The 19,772-nt window shown below is 27.4% G+C and overlaps 2 protein-coding genes across 3 annotated transcripts; one reads left to right on the forward strand and one right to left on the reverse strand.

The window, feature by feature from the left end:
• Positions 1-5,580: 5,580 nt before the first annotated feature.
• Positions 5,581-15,645, forward strand: LOC145753443 (uncharacterized). Of its 2 annotated transcripts, none has more exons than XM_082569864.1 (25): positions 5,581-5,797; positions 6,920-7,039; positions 7,175-7,369; positions 7,490-7,555; positions 7,659-7,808; positions 7,907-7,955; positions 8,019-8,065; positions 8,268-8,339; positions 8,426-8,638; positions 8,715-8,812; positions 8,902-8,967; positions 9,214-9,305; positions 9,535-9,629; positions 9,708-9,822; positions 10,017-11,301; positions 11,429-11,524; positions 11,622-11,742; positions 11,998-12,315; positions 12,504-12,680; positions 12,818-12,924; positions 13,001-13,181; positions 13,392-13,532; positions 14,202-14,345; positions 14,460-14,907; positions 15,057-15,645. In XM_082569864.1, the coding sequence occupies exons 1-25, from the start codon at positions 5,648-5,650 to the stop codon at positions 15,200-15,202; spliced, it is 4,692 nt and encodes a 1,563-aa protein (XP_082425990.1). In that variant the 5' UTR covers positions 5,581-5,647; the 3' UTR covers positions 15,203-15,645. The 2 variants fall into 2 exon arrangements, with proteins under 2 accessions (XP_082425990.1, XP_082425982.1); XM_082569856.1 differs by having other exon boundaries at positions 11,604-11,742; positions 15,057-15,644.
• Positions 15,646-15,686: 41 nt separating this feature from the next.
• Positions 15,687-18,034, reverse strand: LOC145753461 (nicotinamidase-like). The gene is made up of 6 exons (XM_082569874.1): positions 17,817-18,034; positions 17,323-17,469; positions 16,906-17,040; positions 16,589-16,795; positions 16,278-16,382; positions 15,687-16,220 (listed from the first exon to the last, which is right to left on the reverse strand). Exons 1-6 carry the CDS (start codon positions 17,901-17,903, stop codon positions 16,182-16,184), a joined length of 720 nt encoding a protein of 239 aa, XP_082426000.1. The 5' UTR covers positions 17,904-18,034; the 3' UTR covers positions 15,687-16,181.
• Positions 18,035-19,772: the final 1,738 nt, after the last annotated feature.

Genomic DNA, 19,772 nt, shown 5'->3' on the forward strand with positions numbered 1-19,772 from the left:
ATATGTCTAATATCTTTTAAAAGTACAATTGTTGTTTATTCAATGGAATAATTTATTCACAAATAAAAAATACGATTTTAAGAACGTATGTATGATAATAGAATTAATTAACTTAAACTGCTAGTATTCTATTTATGTTAGTACAACTAGGTAAGTGTGAGCTCTTTTTTCTCTAGAAATTATTGTGTCTTATTTAATAAAAAAAAACTACTTGACAGGCAAAAACAAATTAAAGAGCAAACACACTTTACCAAGCAATAATTAACTTTTCACCATCTAACTATTGCAACTGAATTGCTTTACAATACATCAAGGGCATATGTCCTATATTAATTTTTAATTGCCCCGTTCGCGAAACATCAACACTAGCAACCTAAGGCATTTTTCTGCTTTTAGCGAACTAAGCTCAACTCCGACATTGTTTGTTTTTAGTTTTTACAGGCTTTAAACTGTTTTGCTTAGTAAATTTAATGTTGAAAAACAAGAGTTACACGAATCTAAGTACAAGTGAGGGCATAAAATCATGTTAACATACACATATCCAAAAACATAGGCTTATCAAAAATACTTAGCATTGGTGGTGGTAGTTTCTTGATTTGCCAGTGTAATAACCATGAATCAAAAAGATAACACGTATTAATTTTAATAATTAATGTTAAATAAATTATTTTTAAATAGTTACAAAAACAAAACTACAATTTATTGAAATGTAATTAACATGTAAAACGAAGAATATCGGAAATATTGGCGAGCACAAAATATATTTCCAATGATTTTTAATCAAGGCCAATATGATGCCACATAACAAAATCTAGAAACTTTTATATAGAAAATCTATTTTATCGTTCACATGTTAAATAAATTCAGATAAATTACGAATAAAACTTTTTCTATTTCTACTATGCAATATTCACAAGTGATATGGAAAAATGCTTTAGTAGTTGAAGGAAGCCACAAGAAAGTATTCTGGATAAGGTTTGTATGAATTTTAAATTTAATCTACAGTTCTTTAAAAATTAATTAATTTACACTAGAAACCAACAGCCGAATTAGGACTTGTTAGATTTAAAAATGATATGTTAATAACATAATAGAGAATAACCACTGAACGGGCTCTTAATATTGCCAATGACCTGAAACGCATTTAAGCTAATGCTAACGCACACGAAGTGGCAAATTTTTTTATTATTATTTTAGGTTAATATTTATTATGGTTCGAAATCTTAGATTTCGAAACATATTGTTATTGTCCGTATTTATGGTTCGAAATCTTAGATTCGAAACATATTGTTATTGTCATTATACTTATTATTATTATTATTATTATTATTCTTTCTAGTCCCAATTTTGAAAGAAGATATCTTCAGTTCCTTAGAATTTAAAAATCTGAAATTTTAGTATGTTGTTTATTATCAGATTATGTTTTCATTCTCCTATTTACAACATTTAATTATCACTAATTACTAATTAATAAGTGTTTATTTATTAAAATTTAAAGTTTGTTATTTATTTTTTAAATCTTGGTCAATTGTATATCATGATATCAGTAACTCAAAAATAAATAAAAATTTTAATTTTTATCACTAATTACTAATTAAAGGGTGTTTCTTTATTAAAATTTAAAGGTTGTTATTAATTTTTCAAATCTTGGTCAATTGTATATCATGATATTAGTAACTCAAAACTGAATTAAAATTGTAATTTTTAATTTCTAAATACTAATTAATAAGTGTTTGTTTATTTAAATTTAAAGGTTGTTGTTAATTTTTTAAATTTTTGTCAATTGTATAATATGATATTAGTAACTCAAAAATAAATTAAAATTTTAATTTTTGACACTAATTACTAATTAATAGGTGTTTGTTTATTTAAATTTAATGATTGTTATTAGGTTTTTAAATTTTGGTCAGTTATATGTTATAATATTTATAACTTGAAATTGAAATAAAAATTAATTCTTGTTTGTTTATTATATTTAAATGCTTGTTTGTTGATTAAAAGTTTAAGTCCGATATTAAGCATTAAAAATTTGGTATGATGTATTTTAAAATATAAGTAGTTAAAAAACATATTTGAAAAATAAGTTTCAATTGTTTATCATATTTAAATGCTTGTTTATTTAATTTAAATCAAAAATCAATTTTAGGAATTTAAAATTTGGTATAATCTATATCCTGATATAAACAACTTAAAACTGCGTTAAATATTAGTTTTTGTGTGTATAGTATATATAAATGCTTGTTTGTTTATTCAAAGATATGTAATATTCTTAGTTAATGTTTATGCATATCTTTTTTTATTTATAGAAATTTATGTTAAAAATAATCAAATAATTTCGAACCATATTTTATTTATCAAATAAATCTAGTTATTATGGTTCGAAATCTTAGATTTCGAAACATATTGTTATTGTCCGTATATTTATTATTATTTTTATTTTTATTCTTACTAATCCGAATTTTGAAATCAAATAACTTTTGATTTTGTGTATATAAATTTTTAAAATTTTAGTATGTTGTTTATTATTATATTGTGTTTCAATCCTCCTATTTTGATAATTTAAATATTATTAATTAGTAATTAATAGGTGTTTGTTTATTAAAATTTAGAGATCGTTATTAAGTTTTCAAATTTTGGTCAGTTATATATCATAATATTAATAACTCGAAAATGGATTAAAAATTTAATTTTTGTTTGTTTATTACATTTAAATTCTTGTTTGTTTATTAAAAATTAAAGTTTTATATTAAGCATTTAAAATTTAATATAATGTATTTCATGATATTAGTAATTAAAATACATGTTTAAAAAATAATTTTTGTTTGTTTATTTTATTTAAATGCTTGTTTATTTATTAAAAATCAATTTTAGGAATTTAAAATTAAGTATAATCTATATCCTAATATTAACAACATTAAATTGGGTTGAAAAATTCATTTTATTTGTATAATATATTTAAATGGTTGTTTGTTTATTAAAAATCAAAGATATGTTATATTCTTAGTTAAGGTGTAAGCAAATTTTTTTTTATAAAAATTTATGCTAAACATAATTAAATAATTTCTAACCATATTTTATTTATCAAATAAATCTAGTTTACTCTAGTTTTGTAAAAATGGTTTTAGTAAAAATAATGAAAGATTTTTTGTTATCAACTAAAGCCCAGATAATGTGCCGACTATACATTCAGTTGTCAAAAATCCATGGAGACTGGCAAAAACAAACCACTTGTGCATTTACCACATCCAATGTAAAAGAACCTATTTTTTGTATGGCTTGAGCGGTGTTGAACCAATAAAAAAAGGTTTTACTTCGGCTGAGTTACAAAAACATATAAATTAACAACCAAAGTATCACATAAAGTAGTGGTAGAAATCAAAAAGAAGTTAAAAAAGGTTTAAAAAAAAGAAAAACCAATCTTCAAAAACCTAACACAGAGTGTAGAGATTCTCACGACGTTCAAATTATAAGATCAATCCTGTATTTGTTATTATAAAAACTGCTGTGTTTTGGATTTTAAAAATGAATTAAAATTGGTAAACATGTTAAGAGTATAAATTGTACACTTACTTGAAATGTTTATTAAGTTGTTGTTCTTTGTTTGTATTGGTCCAATGTTTTTTAAGGAGTTTCTGAAAAATATGTAACTTTATCCTCGATGTGGGATTTTTCACCAGTTATAACACTTTACTCAAGTGACTACATGATAAAAGCAGTTAGGAATGAACCCACGACCTCATATGGTGTAGCAAGTGTTCTAACCACTACACCACACTGCCAGTCTTTTGTTTAAAGATTAAGCAAAAGCACCCTTTTGCTGACATTTAAATATTCATATTGTACGTGTATTACATTTTGTTGTTTATTTTTCTTATTTATTATATAATTTTTTTTATTACGTAAAAGTAAATAATAAAAAACAAAAATTTAGTTCAATTTAGTTAATCCTTGTTTAGTAAACCTTGATAAGTAACATACAATATTATCAATTTCAGGCCTTGATTAAAGTTTTAAACGTTTACAAACATTAAACAAACCAGTTTTTGAACTTATTATTGTCATTTTTTAATATGATTGGGCACAATTTTAACAAAACTTAACAATGTAAAACGTGGTGATAGATATGATGCGTACGTTTCCTAAAACATATGTTAACAACACATAAGCAATCCCGCGTTAAAATTATCTTAAAATGACAATTGATATTAAAAATATTAAATCCACAAATTATTACGCTTTAAATCAAATAGTATTGAAAAATATAAAACACGTGCTTACCAAACTGAGTAAGACAAATCCAAAAAGAACAATTAATCAAGGTGGCAAAAGAAGATGTTCGATAGGCAACTTTAGCATAAACTCATACAGCGTACATAAACTAGATTTGGACTAGATTAAAACAGATAAAAATTTAAATAACAAATAAGTGCTTACTACAAAGCAAACCAAGTATGTAAAATTAATCAAGTGTAGTAATTTACGGCAATAAATTCACACTGGTTGAATATTTTACTGTATTTTAATGTATTGCACGATTTTAAAACTTAAAAACGAGTTAACATAAAAGTAGGGGAGGTAAATCCTCTAAGTTAAGTCTAGTTATTTGAAAAGCTTTCTATCAGCTTTTGTTTAACCTTTATTTTACATTTTTAAATTTTCCGGGTGTCATTTTTTTTCAGTGTTATAGCACGCTTTTTATTGTAACCGCTATTGGCATGTAAAAGTCTCTACGGTAGGTTTAATTTAATAATATATAATAAACATATATTATTGTTTATTATATGTTAATGAGCAGGCTACACTTTTAAATCCAAGATTTTTAGTTGATCCAATGATCATAAAACCAGTTGATCTTTTCTGAGGTTTATGTGTGTTATATTTCAGTTACAAGTCTCGTTTTTTATCCAGCAGTGTTTGGTTCGTTTTGCAACTGGCAGACTGACATGGTATGTATACGCCGAAACTTGTACTTTATGTGCCTTGACGTGCCGAGTCTCTAGCTTTTGTACCCAAAATAACATTACAGCTTTTTTGGCGCTGTTTTTTTACTAGTTAAGGCGGTTTTTATACCTTTACTTTGTATTATTACAGCCAGCACTTTCAGACTTCGTTATTATGGATTTTACAAGGTCTTTAAACAAAAACAGTCAGTTGCCAGGTTTGCAGGTTTCAGTGTTTGCCAGAAGATTTGGATAGAAGATTACACCAATTTAGGTTTAGTTTAACTTTTTGTAGTAGCAGTATTAGGTGATTTCAACAATATGGTCTTAACATCTATTACTTACGGTAACCCCCCCAAAAAATATAATAGTTTTATGCCAAACTATTAAACTTGAAAAGAACAAAATAAGGTTTAAAATATAAAAAATGTAGTGTATCAGTATAACAAAATGGCCACGAACAAATTCACAGCAAGTTGAAGGAATTTTGTAACAATATTAAAAAAAGTAACTTCAGTTTGGTGTTACCCAACTAAATTTTAGTAAATGCTAACTATAACATTTTTGAATATCTATCACTTTTTGAAGAGCTTTACTTGGCTATTAATTATGTTTTTATAAATTTGTGTTTTTTAGACAAAGTAATGTTTTATGGCATAAGTAAAGTATTACGATAAATATTTTAATATTGTTAGGAAAAAAAAAACATGGAAGACATTACAGAAGAGTATTTGTCATCTTTGGAAGATCTCACTTTTAATTCAAAACCCCACATCAACATGCTTACAATTCTTGCTGAAGAAAACAAAAGTTTTTCTGCACACATCGTTAATCTTATTGAAGAGCAGTTAGGCAAGGTTAAAACATAGCAATCTATCAATTGCTATTTTTAATTCTATTTTTTCGTTTAGATTTATTTATTTTATTAATTTAAGTATATAATATTTTTTATATATGGTTAAACTATAAAGAAACTAATTGTTATAAATTCAACTTTCAGGTTGTAAATAAAATGTTCGCATAGTACAACATTTTAATAAATTTATTTTTTTAAATAAAAAAATAAACACAATATGTCAGATTAGGTTGGGTTATTTGGCCACTATTTTAGTGTTAAGGGGTAGTCCAGAAGCGTGGTATACAGGTCATGGCTAACTTTAAGCCGAAAGGTTTTGGGTTTAGGCTACACCAATGCCACACTATGGTTTAAGCTACACCAATGCCAAAACCTATCCCAAAAGCACACATTTCCCCAATAAAAAAACAAAAATTTATCACAATGTGATTTAGAAAAAAGGTGTAAGATAGTTGTTGCATTCATATATGCATTTATTTGTGTAAGAGAGATATAAGTTGTAGGTTACAGTTGACATTAAAATAAATTTTAAAAGTGCAGTTTATAACTGAAATATTTAAATACATGTCGTGTAAAAAAGTAACACTGAAGTGCTTTTCAATTTAAAAAAAAACTTGGGTTGAATATGATCATATTAAATACAAATAGCTTAGTCTTTATAATAACTTACGTAAACAAAGTAAATAATTTACTATTTTATTTTTCTTGGTGAAATATAGGTTAAAATACATACATTTTAAAATATATTTAGGAAATCAGGTGGTTTTTTTATTTTAATAATTTCGTTTCACGAGGAAAAGTGTTTCAAAATAAAATTAAAATTAAAAAAATATCAGTTAATCTTTTTACTGTTAAATTCACAAGTGACTAAAGCATGACAACTAAGCGTACGAATTAGCCATTTCATATTAAATTATATTGTAGCTATTAATGTTAAATTAAATAAATAGAAATGTGCAAAATGTCTGTGCAGTGAAATAATAGCACTTGACAATGCACAATTCTACAATTTTTGTATTTTGTTGATTTATAATTGCACTTTTAAATGAACTTTTTGCTTTCTTAAATGCTGATTCTATTATCGTTATATCATGTGGGTTTTATTAACTTATGTACAAAGCAGGCCACAACCAAACTACCAATCCTTTACCTACTGGATTCCATTATCAAAAATGTTGGAGAAAACTACCGACCCCTATTTGCTAAGAATCTTGTTAATACTTTTGAATTGGCATTTAAATCTGTGAGTAGTAAAATTTTTAAAGACAATATTTTCAAAAGATAAATTTGAGCAGTATGTTTGTATAGTTTAGCTACCAAATTCAAATTAAATTTGTTTTTTTATTTAATAATTTCTTTTTTTTTGCTTATGCTACAGAGTGATGACAAGCAAAAAATGAGTTTATATAAGCTTAGAAGCACTTGGGATGACCATTTTCCACTTAAAACTCTTTATGCTCTCGATATTAACATAAAAGGTTTGGATCCGAATTGGCCCGTTAAACCATTACCAGCTCATTTGCAAGACAATCTTGCACCAAACATTCATATAAACCCAAAATTTTTAAAGAAGGTAAGCAGTTAAATATTGCAAAACGTAGACAAATTAATGTGAACCTAATTAAAGAACAATTGTATGTTACTAATTGAAAGATAAGCACAGTTTATATAAAGTTGTATACTTTTAAATAAGGAATCTTCTGCTTCTGATGCTACAAAAGCGAAAAAAAGTGATGCTGTCAAGTTAAAACCAAAAAAGGTTAATATACAATTATTTGTTAAATTTATAAATATACAAAATATAGTATTGGCATACTTAAAAAAATAGTGTACATATGTATAAAAAGACAGATATTTTAAAGGTTTCTGGTGAAGTTGAAACTATACAACAACAACTGGTTCGTCAACAAAAAGAGCTCTTGGATTTACAGCAAAAACGACTACTTTTAGAATTGGAACAAACTAAGCAACAATTACAAGCAAAGGAAAAAGAAATACAACTGATTAAAAATGTTTGTATAATTTTTTACCATTAAGAAATTTATTTTTATTTTTCAGACTAATTTCTTAACTTTATTAGTTGGAAATTTATTAAATTTTTTTTTAATAGGACAAGCCAAATAACCTCAAAACCAGCAACAATGAACCCCAAGTTCAAGGTAAAATAAATTATAAATTGTAAATATTAAGAGAAAAGTTAACTAGTATTACTATTTTTTTAGAAAATTTCAAGGTTACGGTTCCAAACATTTCATCTGCGGGATCTCAGGTTATTAATTTTAATGAAATTATTATTTCTTAAAGTTTGCATTGATCATATAAATTTTCTAAATAATTTATATTAACCTTAATCGCTTACTTAAAATTAAAAAAAAATTTCAGTATAGAACCAGTTTTATATATTAGTAATTTGTAACCTGAGCTACAAACTTTTTACTGTTTATGTTACTATTTAAAAAAATTTAATTTAGATGCAAAGTGTTCATAAAACAAAACCAAGTGCACCCAAAGACCCAAGAATAAAAAATGCTAATACAAAAAAGGTAAAGTATGGAATTCAAAGTACTTTGATGAATAGGTATTTGATTTAAAGTATCGATATACTAAAATGTAAATTTTTTTAATCCAGGTTGCTACAAAAACTACATCGCCATCCAAAAATAATTCTGTCAAAATGGTAGCTGCAGAAAAACTAAAAAACAATCCACAACTAAAGAAAAAGTCGCCCACTGTTTCTGAAAAGGAAAAACTTATGTCTAAACAAGAAAATGTTGTGAACAAAGTCTCTAAAACTGAAACATCAAAACACAAGTCTGACACAAGACAAAAAGAGTTTAAAAAGGTATTTTTTATTGTTTCTAAAATTGTAACATTGAGCACTGATTTTAAATATTTATAATGTAAATAAAAATTTATAGACCTCTCCAACTGATAATGAGCGACGAAAAAAAAGATCATTTCGGAAATCTGCAAAGTCTCCTCCATCAAAATTTTCAAAGCGAAGCTTGTCACCAAAGTAAGTTTATGCAATCACATCTTTATTATATTTAGTCTTTATGAAAAAATAATATTTCGATGTTAAGAATATCACATAATTTAATTTAGTTATCGAAAAAGCACTTCTCCTGATATTAAAGTGAAAAGAAAATTTGTTAAAGATCTGCCTGAAAGGTATTTAAAAAAATTAATTTATCAGTAAACAAATCTTGAAACTTTATCATAACACTTAAAAAATTACCAAAGTATTTTTAGTTTTATATTCTAATTTAGTTTTTTTTTAAATTAAAAATAAAACTTTAAAAAAAGTTGACTTGTCAGGTACAATCGAATTCTTGCTTTTTTATTGTCTGAAAAAAAATATGTTGTTGTTTAGTCTTTTTATTTAATTTATTTTTAAATTTTTTATATTTAATATAGATTTAGTGACTCTTCCCTTTCACCAAGATTCTCACCAGAGCCAGAAGTTTACTCAGAAGGTCAAATGTACCAAGAACGAAAGAACTTCCAAGGTTTTATACTAGATTTAATGGATTACTTCTACTTTACAATCCCTGCCAATTCTCTCTTTTATTTTATGGTGCCAATTCTTTCGCGAACAATATAGTCCACCCAAATTTTCTTTTATACTTTATAGTTTCAATTTTTGTGGAGGACTGTAAAGTGAAAGTGATTTGATTAAGTCATTTCTAATTGTGAAATTGGCATCTCATAACTTTTTATGTGGTAATTTTTTTTTAGAAAAACCCACTGTTTCTCGAAGAATGAGTGTTGATCCAAACCTACAGATACCTCAGGAATTAACCCTTAGTCATCAAAATGAGATTCTTAAACAGGTGAAATATTTTTTGTAGAAATTTTAAATTTTTAGGAGGAAAACTTTTAGTCATGAAGACTTTTTTTTAAAATTGCAGGCGGATTTACAATTGCATAACGGTCAGTTGAGTCATGAACAACATCAGGAAATGTTAAAACAGTTACATCAACTTTTTGAGTTGCAAAGAGACCGGAGAACATTTCATGATCAAGGTTGTTCTATATTTTTTACATATACTTAGACTTGTCTTTTTGTTAAACGTACCAGCATTATAAAGTTTTAAATGAGGGTATTTATTAATTTTTTTAAATGGCATTGTTTTGTAAATTAAAAATAGATTTTCAATTTATTTTAAGTTTTTTACAAAACAAAGGTTGTAATTTTGTCTGTGATAATTTTAATCTAGGTCATTTATTTGGAAAAATAAAAACCAACAAGTTTTCACCAGAAGATAATCGAAATTTAGCTTCCCGAAGGCCGACTCATTCATTAAATTCTAACTCCCACCGGGAAGTCTTTGATGAAAAATTTGAAAAGAAAGCATTTAACAAAGAATTCCATAACCCACTTGATCACCAGTTTAATAAAAGCAGGCCAAAACATGACAAGCAAATTAAAAGTAAAACAAATGACTTGCGATCTAAAATACGTGGTGACAATATGGATAAAGAAGTGCCATACCAGGAATCGAACAACAATTCAAAACCAATAGCAAAAAAAAATAACTTAAAACCAAGAAACTCTAACAGCAAAAAAACAAACTTTCAAAAGGATAAAATCTCTAAAGTTTTTACCGGAAAAAAAAGTATTCGTAGATTCGCACAAGATGATGCTGTATTTAAAAAAGAAACTAATAGTACTAAGAATTCATCAATAATTTCGAAAAGAATTCCCAAGTTGCAAAAACCTGGTTTCGATAATGATAAGGTGTCACCAAAAAAACATGGACCAGAAGAACCGGAAGATTTTATTATAGCTGGCATGCCACCTGAGATTAAATCATCACAACTGGAAGAACCAGAGGATTACATTATTGCAGGGATGAAAAAGAGTGTGGACAGCAAAGTGCAACAAACATGTGAGGAACCAGAGGAGTTTATTATTGCTAATATGTCCAATAATACTGAAACTAATTCAGGTACCACAATTGAAGCTGCATCTGCCTACAATGAGCATATTAAAAAAATACAAAAGTCTATTAACTCTCGTAAACCCGATGCTGATAATGGTAGTGATAAAGATGATTTGAAAAACAAAGGTTTTGATGCCACGAAATCTCCACCCTTACCGCTTAAAAAACGTAGATACATCAGTGCTGAAAAGAAGCAAGATTATGAAAGCATGGAAGTTAATGTTTCAGAAAATAAGTCAGATCTTCAAAAAAATAAAATAAAAAGTAATGAAGACCTCGAAGAAGAAAAAGGGGTCATGGATCCACTTGATGCTGAAACTTCTGATAAAGTTTTTTTTAATGAAGACACAAGTATAGAAGGAGTTGCAAATATAAAACATGATGACAGCACACATGAACTGAATCCTAATAACTCAAGAGATTTTCCAAAAAAATCTGCTTGGCCTAGAGAATCTTTTCCGGAAGAGCATTTAAGAGGACGACAATCACATAGAGGAGGAAGATTGAGAGGACACCCTGGTTTAAAAAAAGGAAGGCAGTATAGATCAAAGACCTCCAGGTAGTTGAATTTAAATAAGGATTATAAGATATTATACAATTTATAACAAACATAAAAATAAAAGTGTAAAAATACATTGTTTTTAACTATTAAAAATACATGGATAAATTTAAATAAGTTGTTGTAGAAAAAATGAGGAGGATGACCAAATGCACTACATTATGGCTCAAGAAAACAACTGGGATGATATGGTTGGCATTAATAGAATGAATGAACACAGAAGGTTAAAAAAATAAACTTTTGTTTTGATCAATGATAATTTTACGCAGGGTATGTTAGTGTTAATAATATTAAATTCTTAGGCGACCACCTTTATTAAGATATCGAGGTCGAGGTGGTTGGAATTCTCCTCCTCGTGATGACCCACCATTTGACATTGCAAGAGGAAGATTACCAACACGAAGAGATCATAATTTTTCGCGAATGCAAGAAAGAAATAGAGTTAGTTTTTTTCATAAAAACAACAATTTTTTCTAAAATTTTTTGCATAAAAATTTACTTTTCAAATTCCTTAGTTGTATTATTTGCTAATGTACCTTTGTTTATTAAACTCATTATATGTAATGGTCAAAATATTAAATGGTGTTTTTATTAAATTATTTTGAAAAAATTGAAAAAAAAACTTTGTTTTTTGACGTGTTGAAAAATTATTGTCTATAAGAATTTAATTATAAAATCGTATTATTAATTTTATAGAGAGGATTTGGACCAGATAAATTTTACATGGATGAAAGACGAGAAAGGTCTCCACCTAGACATCATTTCCATGATGACAAATTTCCTCCTGATTGGAAGCGGGGGCCTCGGAGACGATCTCCTATTGGAGAACACCCCCCTTTGTTTATGCCTAATGATTTTTCATATCCAGAAAGGGAATCCATGTACAAACCAAGGACTTTGCCTAATCCTTATCCCTTCCCAGATTTTGTGGAAATGGAAAAAAGGGATAATATTGATGGTTATCATCGCGATAACGAATTTGGTATGAGTGTAAACCCAAACTCTGCATTTGAGGTAAATCATTTTTTTAATTATTTATTTGCCTTCTGTATCATGAAACAAGGTTATTACCATTTTTATTTTTTATCTGTAGTTGAATTATTTTTTTGTAGACATAGTATAGGCTGTATAAATAAAACATATGTTTAGGATACATTTTCATATTTGACATAATACTCTTCAAAACATTAATTTTTTTGTAGCCACCTGCTCCAGTCAAACCTGAGATAAATCAAATTGACGTGAACCAACTTTTATTTAATTTATTGAACAAAGGGATAATTCCAGGAAAGCAAACTTCGAAAAGTCCAATTCCAACAGAAAGGAATGATTCTCCCACTCATCCTCCCTCTTCTTCTGAGAAGAAATCTGATAATATTGTAAAATAAAAAAATTAATATAATTACTTAATAAAAATGAAATTTATTTCTTGGTTATTTGTTTTTATTATAATGCTCCCTATAACACTGCTTATACTTATTTGGTAAATGTTTTATTATTTGCTTTATTTTTGCAGGAAATAACTGAAACAAGAAAATCAATTTCACCATTTAATCCTGATGTAGTTTCTGTGGATCCAGATGCTGATATTCCAGTGCTAACTTTTAAATCAAACTTAAACGAGTAAGTTTAAATAGTTGTATAGGCCTTACATGTCCCATTTATTTTAATCAAATTCATGTTTTTTTTATGTGATTAGGCGACACAGCGAGATTATAAAGCGACTTAACACTGGCATTCAATGTGCAGCATGTGGTTTAAGATTCACCACTATGCAGACAGATTTATATGCTGACCACTTGGATTGGCATTTCAGGATAAATAAGAAAGATAAAGAAGGGTTTGCTCAAACTCATCGTACTATCTACCCCACAGCAGGGGTAAGAAATATTAAGAATTCTGCATTTTCTTATATAAATAATTTTTTAATTTATTTAGCACACTGTTAACTATCACAAATTTGTTCTGATGTTGTTCTTCTGTTACAAAATCCATTTTATTTACAATTAAAGCTTACTAATTCTATGAATTATGCGGTAATCAAAATTGTGAAAAGTCAACTTCTAATAATAAATGTACTAAATATGCAGGAGTGGATTTGTTATGAAGAAATAGAAAACTCTCAAACAAAGAATGTACAATTAAATGAACTTGAAGATTTGGATAATGTTGAAACGGAAGAACGGGAATCAGATAACAAGGTTACTTTAACAGGAAAACAAGGTGAAGAGGTAAGTCAAGAATTAATAGCAGCGAATTTAAATGAAAATTTAATGGTAAATTTGTTACCAATTAGGAAAACTGGGCATCATTTATGCCATAAGTATTTAACTTCAATTTATAATAAATTGTGTTATATGGTTTATATTATATATAAACTGCCCAACTTCGTGTATATCTTTATGGTGACTTGTTAGTAATTATGGTAGAATTTGCCTTATTTAATAATAAGATAACATGAATTTAACCATGTAATATCACAAGGCCAAAATATTTAACACTGACAAGGTAATGCAAGACTGCATTGAATATAGAAGTTATAATTTTATTGTTGACTATGAGTCCATGAGATTATCTCACATCAATAATTTTTTTTGTATCTTTATCTTCGATGTGGGAAAGTCGAACGCGCGACTTAAACGTAGAGTAACATCTGTTACTCCAACCCAGCTGGATAATTATACTGCTGATTAAATGCTGGCTCAGCAGGAGTTCATTCCGTTTATAGCGCCTTACTCAAGGGCGCTACATTATGAGATCAGTGGGGATTGAATCCACGACCTCATGTGTGGTGTAGCAAGTGTTCTTACCACTACACCATGCTGCCGGCTAATACAAGCATTATATTTATGCTTGTTATTTTTCATTAGGTAAGTAAAATTTTACTTCTAATGTTTTAGTATTGTAAAGTTTGCAAAGAAGGCTTCAATACTATTTATAATGAAAGTGAGGAAGCCTGGCAGTTTTCAAATTGTGTGAAAAAGGATGATATTAATTTTCATCCTAGTTGTTATGAAGATCATTTTCAAAATTGTGCAATACCGGTAATTTTTTATAGTTTTATTTTAATTTATTGAAATTGTCGTATTAAGTTCGCCTTTGAGCATAAAAATAGTAATTAAAGTTATGGAAAGTTTAAGCATTCTTAATTATTTTAGACTCCGGTAAAAACTCAACTGGTTCATTCTTCTGATGAAGATTTTACAAATAAAATTAAGGAGGAAAATAATGAAAACTCACCAGGTCCTTTTGTTGGACAAAATGTTACTGATGGTGGAATTCCTGGTTTAAATTCATTTACTGAAGAAAATTTACCTGAAGGTGAAGTAAAGGAAAAAGAACTTGAAGGTGAAGTAAAGGAAGAAGAACTAGAGGATAAGGAAACTGAAGGTGAAGTAAAGGAAGAAGAACTAGAGGAGATGGAAACTAGCAAATCTGCAAAACTTGAGAAAAAAGAAAGTCCAGAAGAGAGTACTGTGGTAGAAAATAATGCTTTGTTTAATAGTGAAAAAAAATCAGAGGAGGAGGTTGATCAAGAAGAACATGAAATAAATGTGGCTGACCCTGAAATAAATGTGGCTGAAGAATCTTTAGGTGTTGATAACGGTAAATTTTAAATGCCTTTATTGAAGGATATTGAACCCTTTTAATTTCCTGTTGTGTTTGGTTAACTAGTTTTAGTCTTCTTGTAATCAAACTTTACAATTTAAATATGGTTTGTTTTAATTATTTAATATTAGTCTTTTTTCTTTTAGAGAAGACAAATAAAGAATTTGATCCAGTTGTACCTGCATCAAACGAGGAGCAAGTGTTGGCTGATAATTTAGACACTGTAGTAACTGAGGCGCAACAATTTAAATCTGATGAATCACAGGCACAAAATACTGCTAATTTATCCTAGGTCTAAAAAATGCTTACTATATTTTTAAACAATTTTTTGTTTCAAAAAGTTACCGTTCTTATTCTACTGCATAACAAATGAAAATTACAAATTTAGAAAAATATCAAAATTTTCAATATTACTTTTAAAAATAGAAATAGTTTTCTTTATTTTTTAAGAAGTTAGTTAAGTGTTTTTTTATCTGTGGTTTACGCTAATTTTGTTTAGAAAAGTTCATTAAAAAAGGAAAAGTTAAAACATGTGTGATAATTAAAATTAAAGATTGGAAAATTTTAGTTATCCTGGGTCGATAGAATCACTATAACATTGTTCCTAGATGTAATTCTTGGTGTATCAAGCCCCAAAACATTACTTAATAAATCCCTGTAAGTGGGGTATTTAGTTTGTTGAAATGTTGAGATGTGTTATGTTGCCGATAACAAATAAAATCATCAAACAAAATCTTTTCTTATTATTGAAAAAATCATATGTTACAGATAGTGTCTCAGGGTATCAAAGATTTATTAATTAAATTTAGCGATTAAAACCATGTTCTCTATAAAAATATTTTATTAAAGCACAAAACGGAGCATTGGGTGAACCTTCGAAAGCAATATACAAAATTATTTCACAATTGCAAAAAAGCACAGTCACAGTACACAAAAAAATTGAAGAAATTTAAGTAAATAATTGCAAAACTTTACAGATAAACTTTCCCATAAAAGATTATAGAAAAGTTTTAACATAAGAGCACATATAATAAATATATACAAAATAATCCGCATATTTGGTAAAAAAATGCAACAAATGTAAATACAAAAGATATATAAACACAATAAAATTACAATTAAAAATACTTTATTAAACTATTTTAAAGCATGATATAGAGATTTAGCAACTAAAACTATATTATTTTTTTGAATTTATCTTAAAACATTGGTCTTTAACATGGATGGTTATTTGTAAAAGCTGATACTTGATTGGTGTAAGCAGTAATTTTTCAGCAATCATTAGTTTTGTGACCCAATTCTTCACTGACCTGTTAAAGATTGTAATAAATAAACTAAACAAAACAGATAAATAAAATAATACAAACCTGTTTTGTGGTTATACATTTTACTCCAATGGACTTAAGGTGAGTAATAGAGTCTTCTATGTTTTTTGAATTCACTCCTCGACATGCATCTTCAATAATGTAAGTCTACAAAATGAATTACCCATGGTTCAAGTTTAATTTTTTTCTATCTATAAATTAACTTAACCATTATTTTTATTATAATCCAGTTTTAATTTTATAAAAAATTAGTTATGATTTGTTAAGAACTCATAATACAAAGATGTAAATGGGTCAAATAACAGATGCTTTAAACTTACAAAATGTTTACATAAAAAATTAATTTGTATAACCTTAAATCCAAGCTCATGACTATCCTGTACTGTATAGTTAACACAAACATCAGTTGCAATTCCACATATAAAAGTTTGAGTAATGTTGTGGTCATTGAGCAGTTTTCTTAGATTAGTTTCTTGAATTTTATTGTTGTCATAAAATGCAGAATATGAATCAATATATGTATTTGATCCTTTTTTGACTACATGACAATTATCTGGTAACTAAAACATGTTGCATTAATATTTTTTAATTAATAAAACGTTTAATTAGTTCATGTTTAAACTATGTATTTACAAGTAATTAATTGATGATATTGTTAGTAAATAGTAACCTCAAGATCTTTGTGAAATTCAGCACCCCAAGAATCTTGAATGCAATGAGGAGGCCACATTATTTGCTCTCTAGCTTCAGATTTTTCAATGTTGAATAAGACAATATCATAAACTTCTGCATGTTTAGCAGATATCTAAAAGGGCATTTTGATCAGGAGTATAAAAAGGTTGTTAATTTGTAATTTTGTACCAAAAAAAGTAATCATTGAATAACAAACAGAAATTAAGAGTGCAACCCTAGGAAGAAAAATTAATTAATGGGTGGGATAAGTCAAATAAATTGTGTAAGATTTGGGGTTAGGGTTTGATTCATGCAATCCCTTTGTTTCGCTCAATACATTTAATTCTTTTATTTCATTTGATCCATACTATTCTGTTTATTAAAGGTATATACTCTAACTAAAAGCTTGACTTACTTTTGAATGGGGATGTTCCTCAAATTTGTGGGCATTGGTAACAAATGAGATATGGTTATCTGGATGCCAATCCTGGCTAAACACAACTAAGTCCCATTCAGGAAGGTGAGAAATTTTATTTATACATTCTACCACTTCTTCACCATTCTAAAATAATGCAGATAAGATTAATATTGTAAAAAATGTTTGATCTTCGAACTATTTGATACTTCTTCATACACCTGCCGCGTCAATCAATGAATTTTCTGTACTCATATGTGTTATATATAAAATATACCAATTTGGGTGTTTATTCCATAAAATTAAAAAAACAGAAATTATTATTAAACAACAAAAATAAGACGATTAGGTTATATAATATTACGCAATAATATATTTAATTCCAATAACTATACACCAAACTGCACTGGCATTCTTAAAAAATTACTTCTAAAAGTTAAAATTTTTACTTCTAAAAAATATATTAGGGGTATATATAGCAGTTAAGAATCTACCTGTTTTGCTGGACATGTTGATAACGCCATTGTTCCACTAATAAAATCATTTTGTACATCAACAACAATTAACGCCGTTTTATCCATTTTTCTATTAACCTGTTAATAAATATAGTATCTGTCAATCCAGTGTTTAAAATATTAAACCGCGCTAATCATCAACAAAGATATTGCAATTTATCACCAAAGAAGAACCCTTTTTTTACAGGAAAACATAAGAAAACAGTCCGAAAACGGGAAGTTAATAACATAGGTTGCGGATAGGAATAAAGGCACATGCGCCAAAAATGTGCCACCTTAAAAAAGTGCTTATGCCCGAAACGACACTTGTCTGATTATTCCAAAATGCGCACTATCTCCTTCTGTTAAAGCTGCAATATATGCCTAATTTCTGTATTTAGAATAAACAAAAGTTTTTGTTTATTTGCATTTTTTTTATAAAAGGTATACCTGTGAATGTTAACAAATTTTGGCATATCAATCACAAGTTAATATAGTAGTAACAAGTCGAACTAGAAATTGATTAAAAAGATAAAAAATTGGGAATACTGTGCATATAAGGCACATCGGGCATACTACGATAAGAAATCCGGGTATATTAACCTGTAGGTACGAGTAGCGCGATTTAAAATGTTTTGCTGTATGTATTTGCGTTTTTTTTAATCGTTTTCAAGACATTTATTAGTTTTATATAATATTTAAATTTTCAAATATGGGCATTTATGTTTTAGGATGGATAAATTTTTAAGTATTTTAAAAAATTTTACGTTTATTTGGATTTGATTTGTTTAATTCGACTTATATTGCCTAGCCTTGTTACACAATCAAAAATCTTATGACATTTGTATAGTACAGCCACTTTTACCTACATGACTCAAATATAGATATGGAAGTAAGAAATAGTAACGACATAATCGTATAAGGCTAAACGTGTAATTTCAGATTGTTAATACGAATTTGTTTTTTTATTTAAAAAATTTATATAAATGTAAGCATAAACACAATAAATCCCAGTTTATGTCGTGGGTAAAACCTATAAATGATTAAATTAATGTAATGATGCATAAGTGATAAATTTATTTAAAAAAAAAATTGGATATATACCTGTTGGCTAAAAATTAACTTAACTTAGGCTACTTAACATATTCAGACACAGTTACCCGGAACTGTAACTCATCAAAATAAAAATATCAATAACGCTTGTTAAAATAAACTTAAACGTTCTATTTTATTAACACTACTACATTTCTGACTTAAAAATGTTGGTCATGTTTTAAGTAAATCCTACCTGTACTTTGTCCAAATTGCAAAATAATAAATGTTGAAAGTGGTGCCTAATCATGATCAAAGGGGCCATAACACTAGTGACTTGCAGGTGTTTAAAAATATTACAATGCATATATTAATCTTAACTAATAATGGGATAACTAAAATATGTCTTTTTATTCGCTGTAAGCCAGTCTGAAATATAGCAGAGTTTTCGACGACATCATGTGCATGCAAAAGTAGAAAATGGTGTAAACGTAATTTTTTTTTAAAAACCAGGCGTGCAAAATGCTATTTTCTGACATGTATTTTTTTCACCGAAATAAATCTCATGTGTGCACGCTGCCCTACTTTCCAGACTGGGCTGTAAGTGTGTCAACCATAAAAAATAAATCAATATTGACAGTATTGTATAAAAACAGAGCATTTGCAAATTATAAAATATTATTTTGATTTTTTTTACCTTTTTCTATTTAATTTTGGTATTACACGATTGTAATAATTTTTTTTTTAAACTATTTAAGGTTTGGTATAATACATGTCAAAAGTTATTATGAGTATTATGGTAACTAAAACAATTACCAGTATTGGATACAAATGCTTAGGTAAACAAATCAAAACATGAATTTGAAGTTAACTTTATCAGGTAATATTTTTTTGTTAATAATATCGTTAAAGGTATATATATAT

This window comes from Corella eumyota, chromosome 1 (assembly GCF_963082875.1).
Source record: "Corella eumyota chromosome 1, kaCorEumy4.1, whole genome shotgun sequence".
NCBI lineage: Eukaryota > Metazoa > Chordata > Ascidiacea > Phlebobranchia > Corellidae > Corella > Corella eumyota.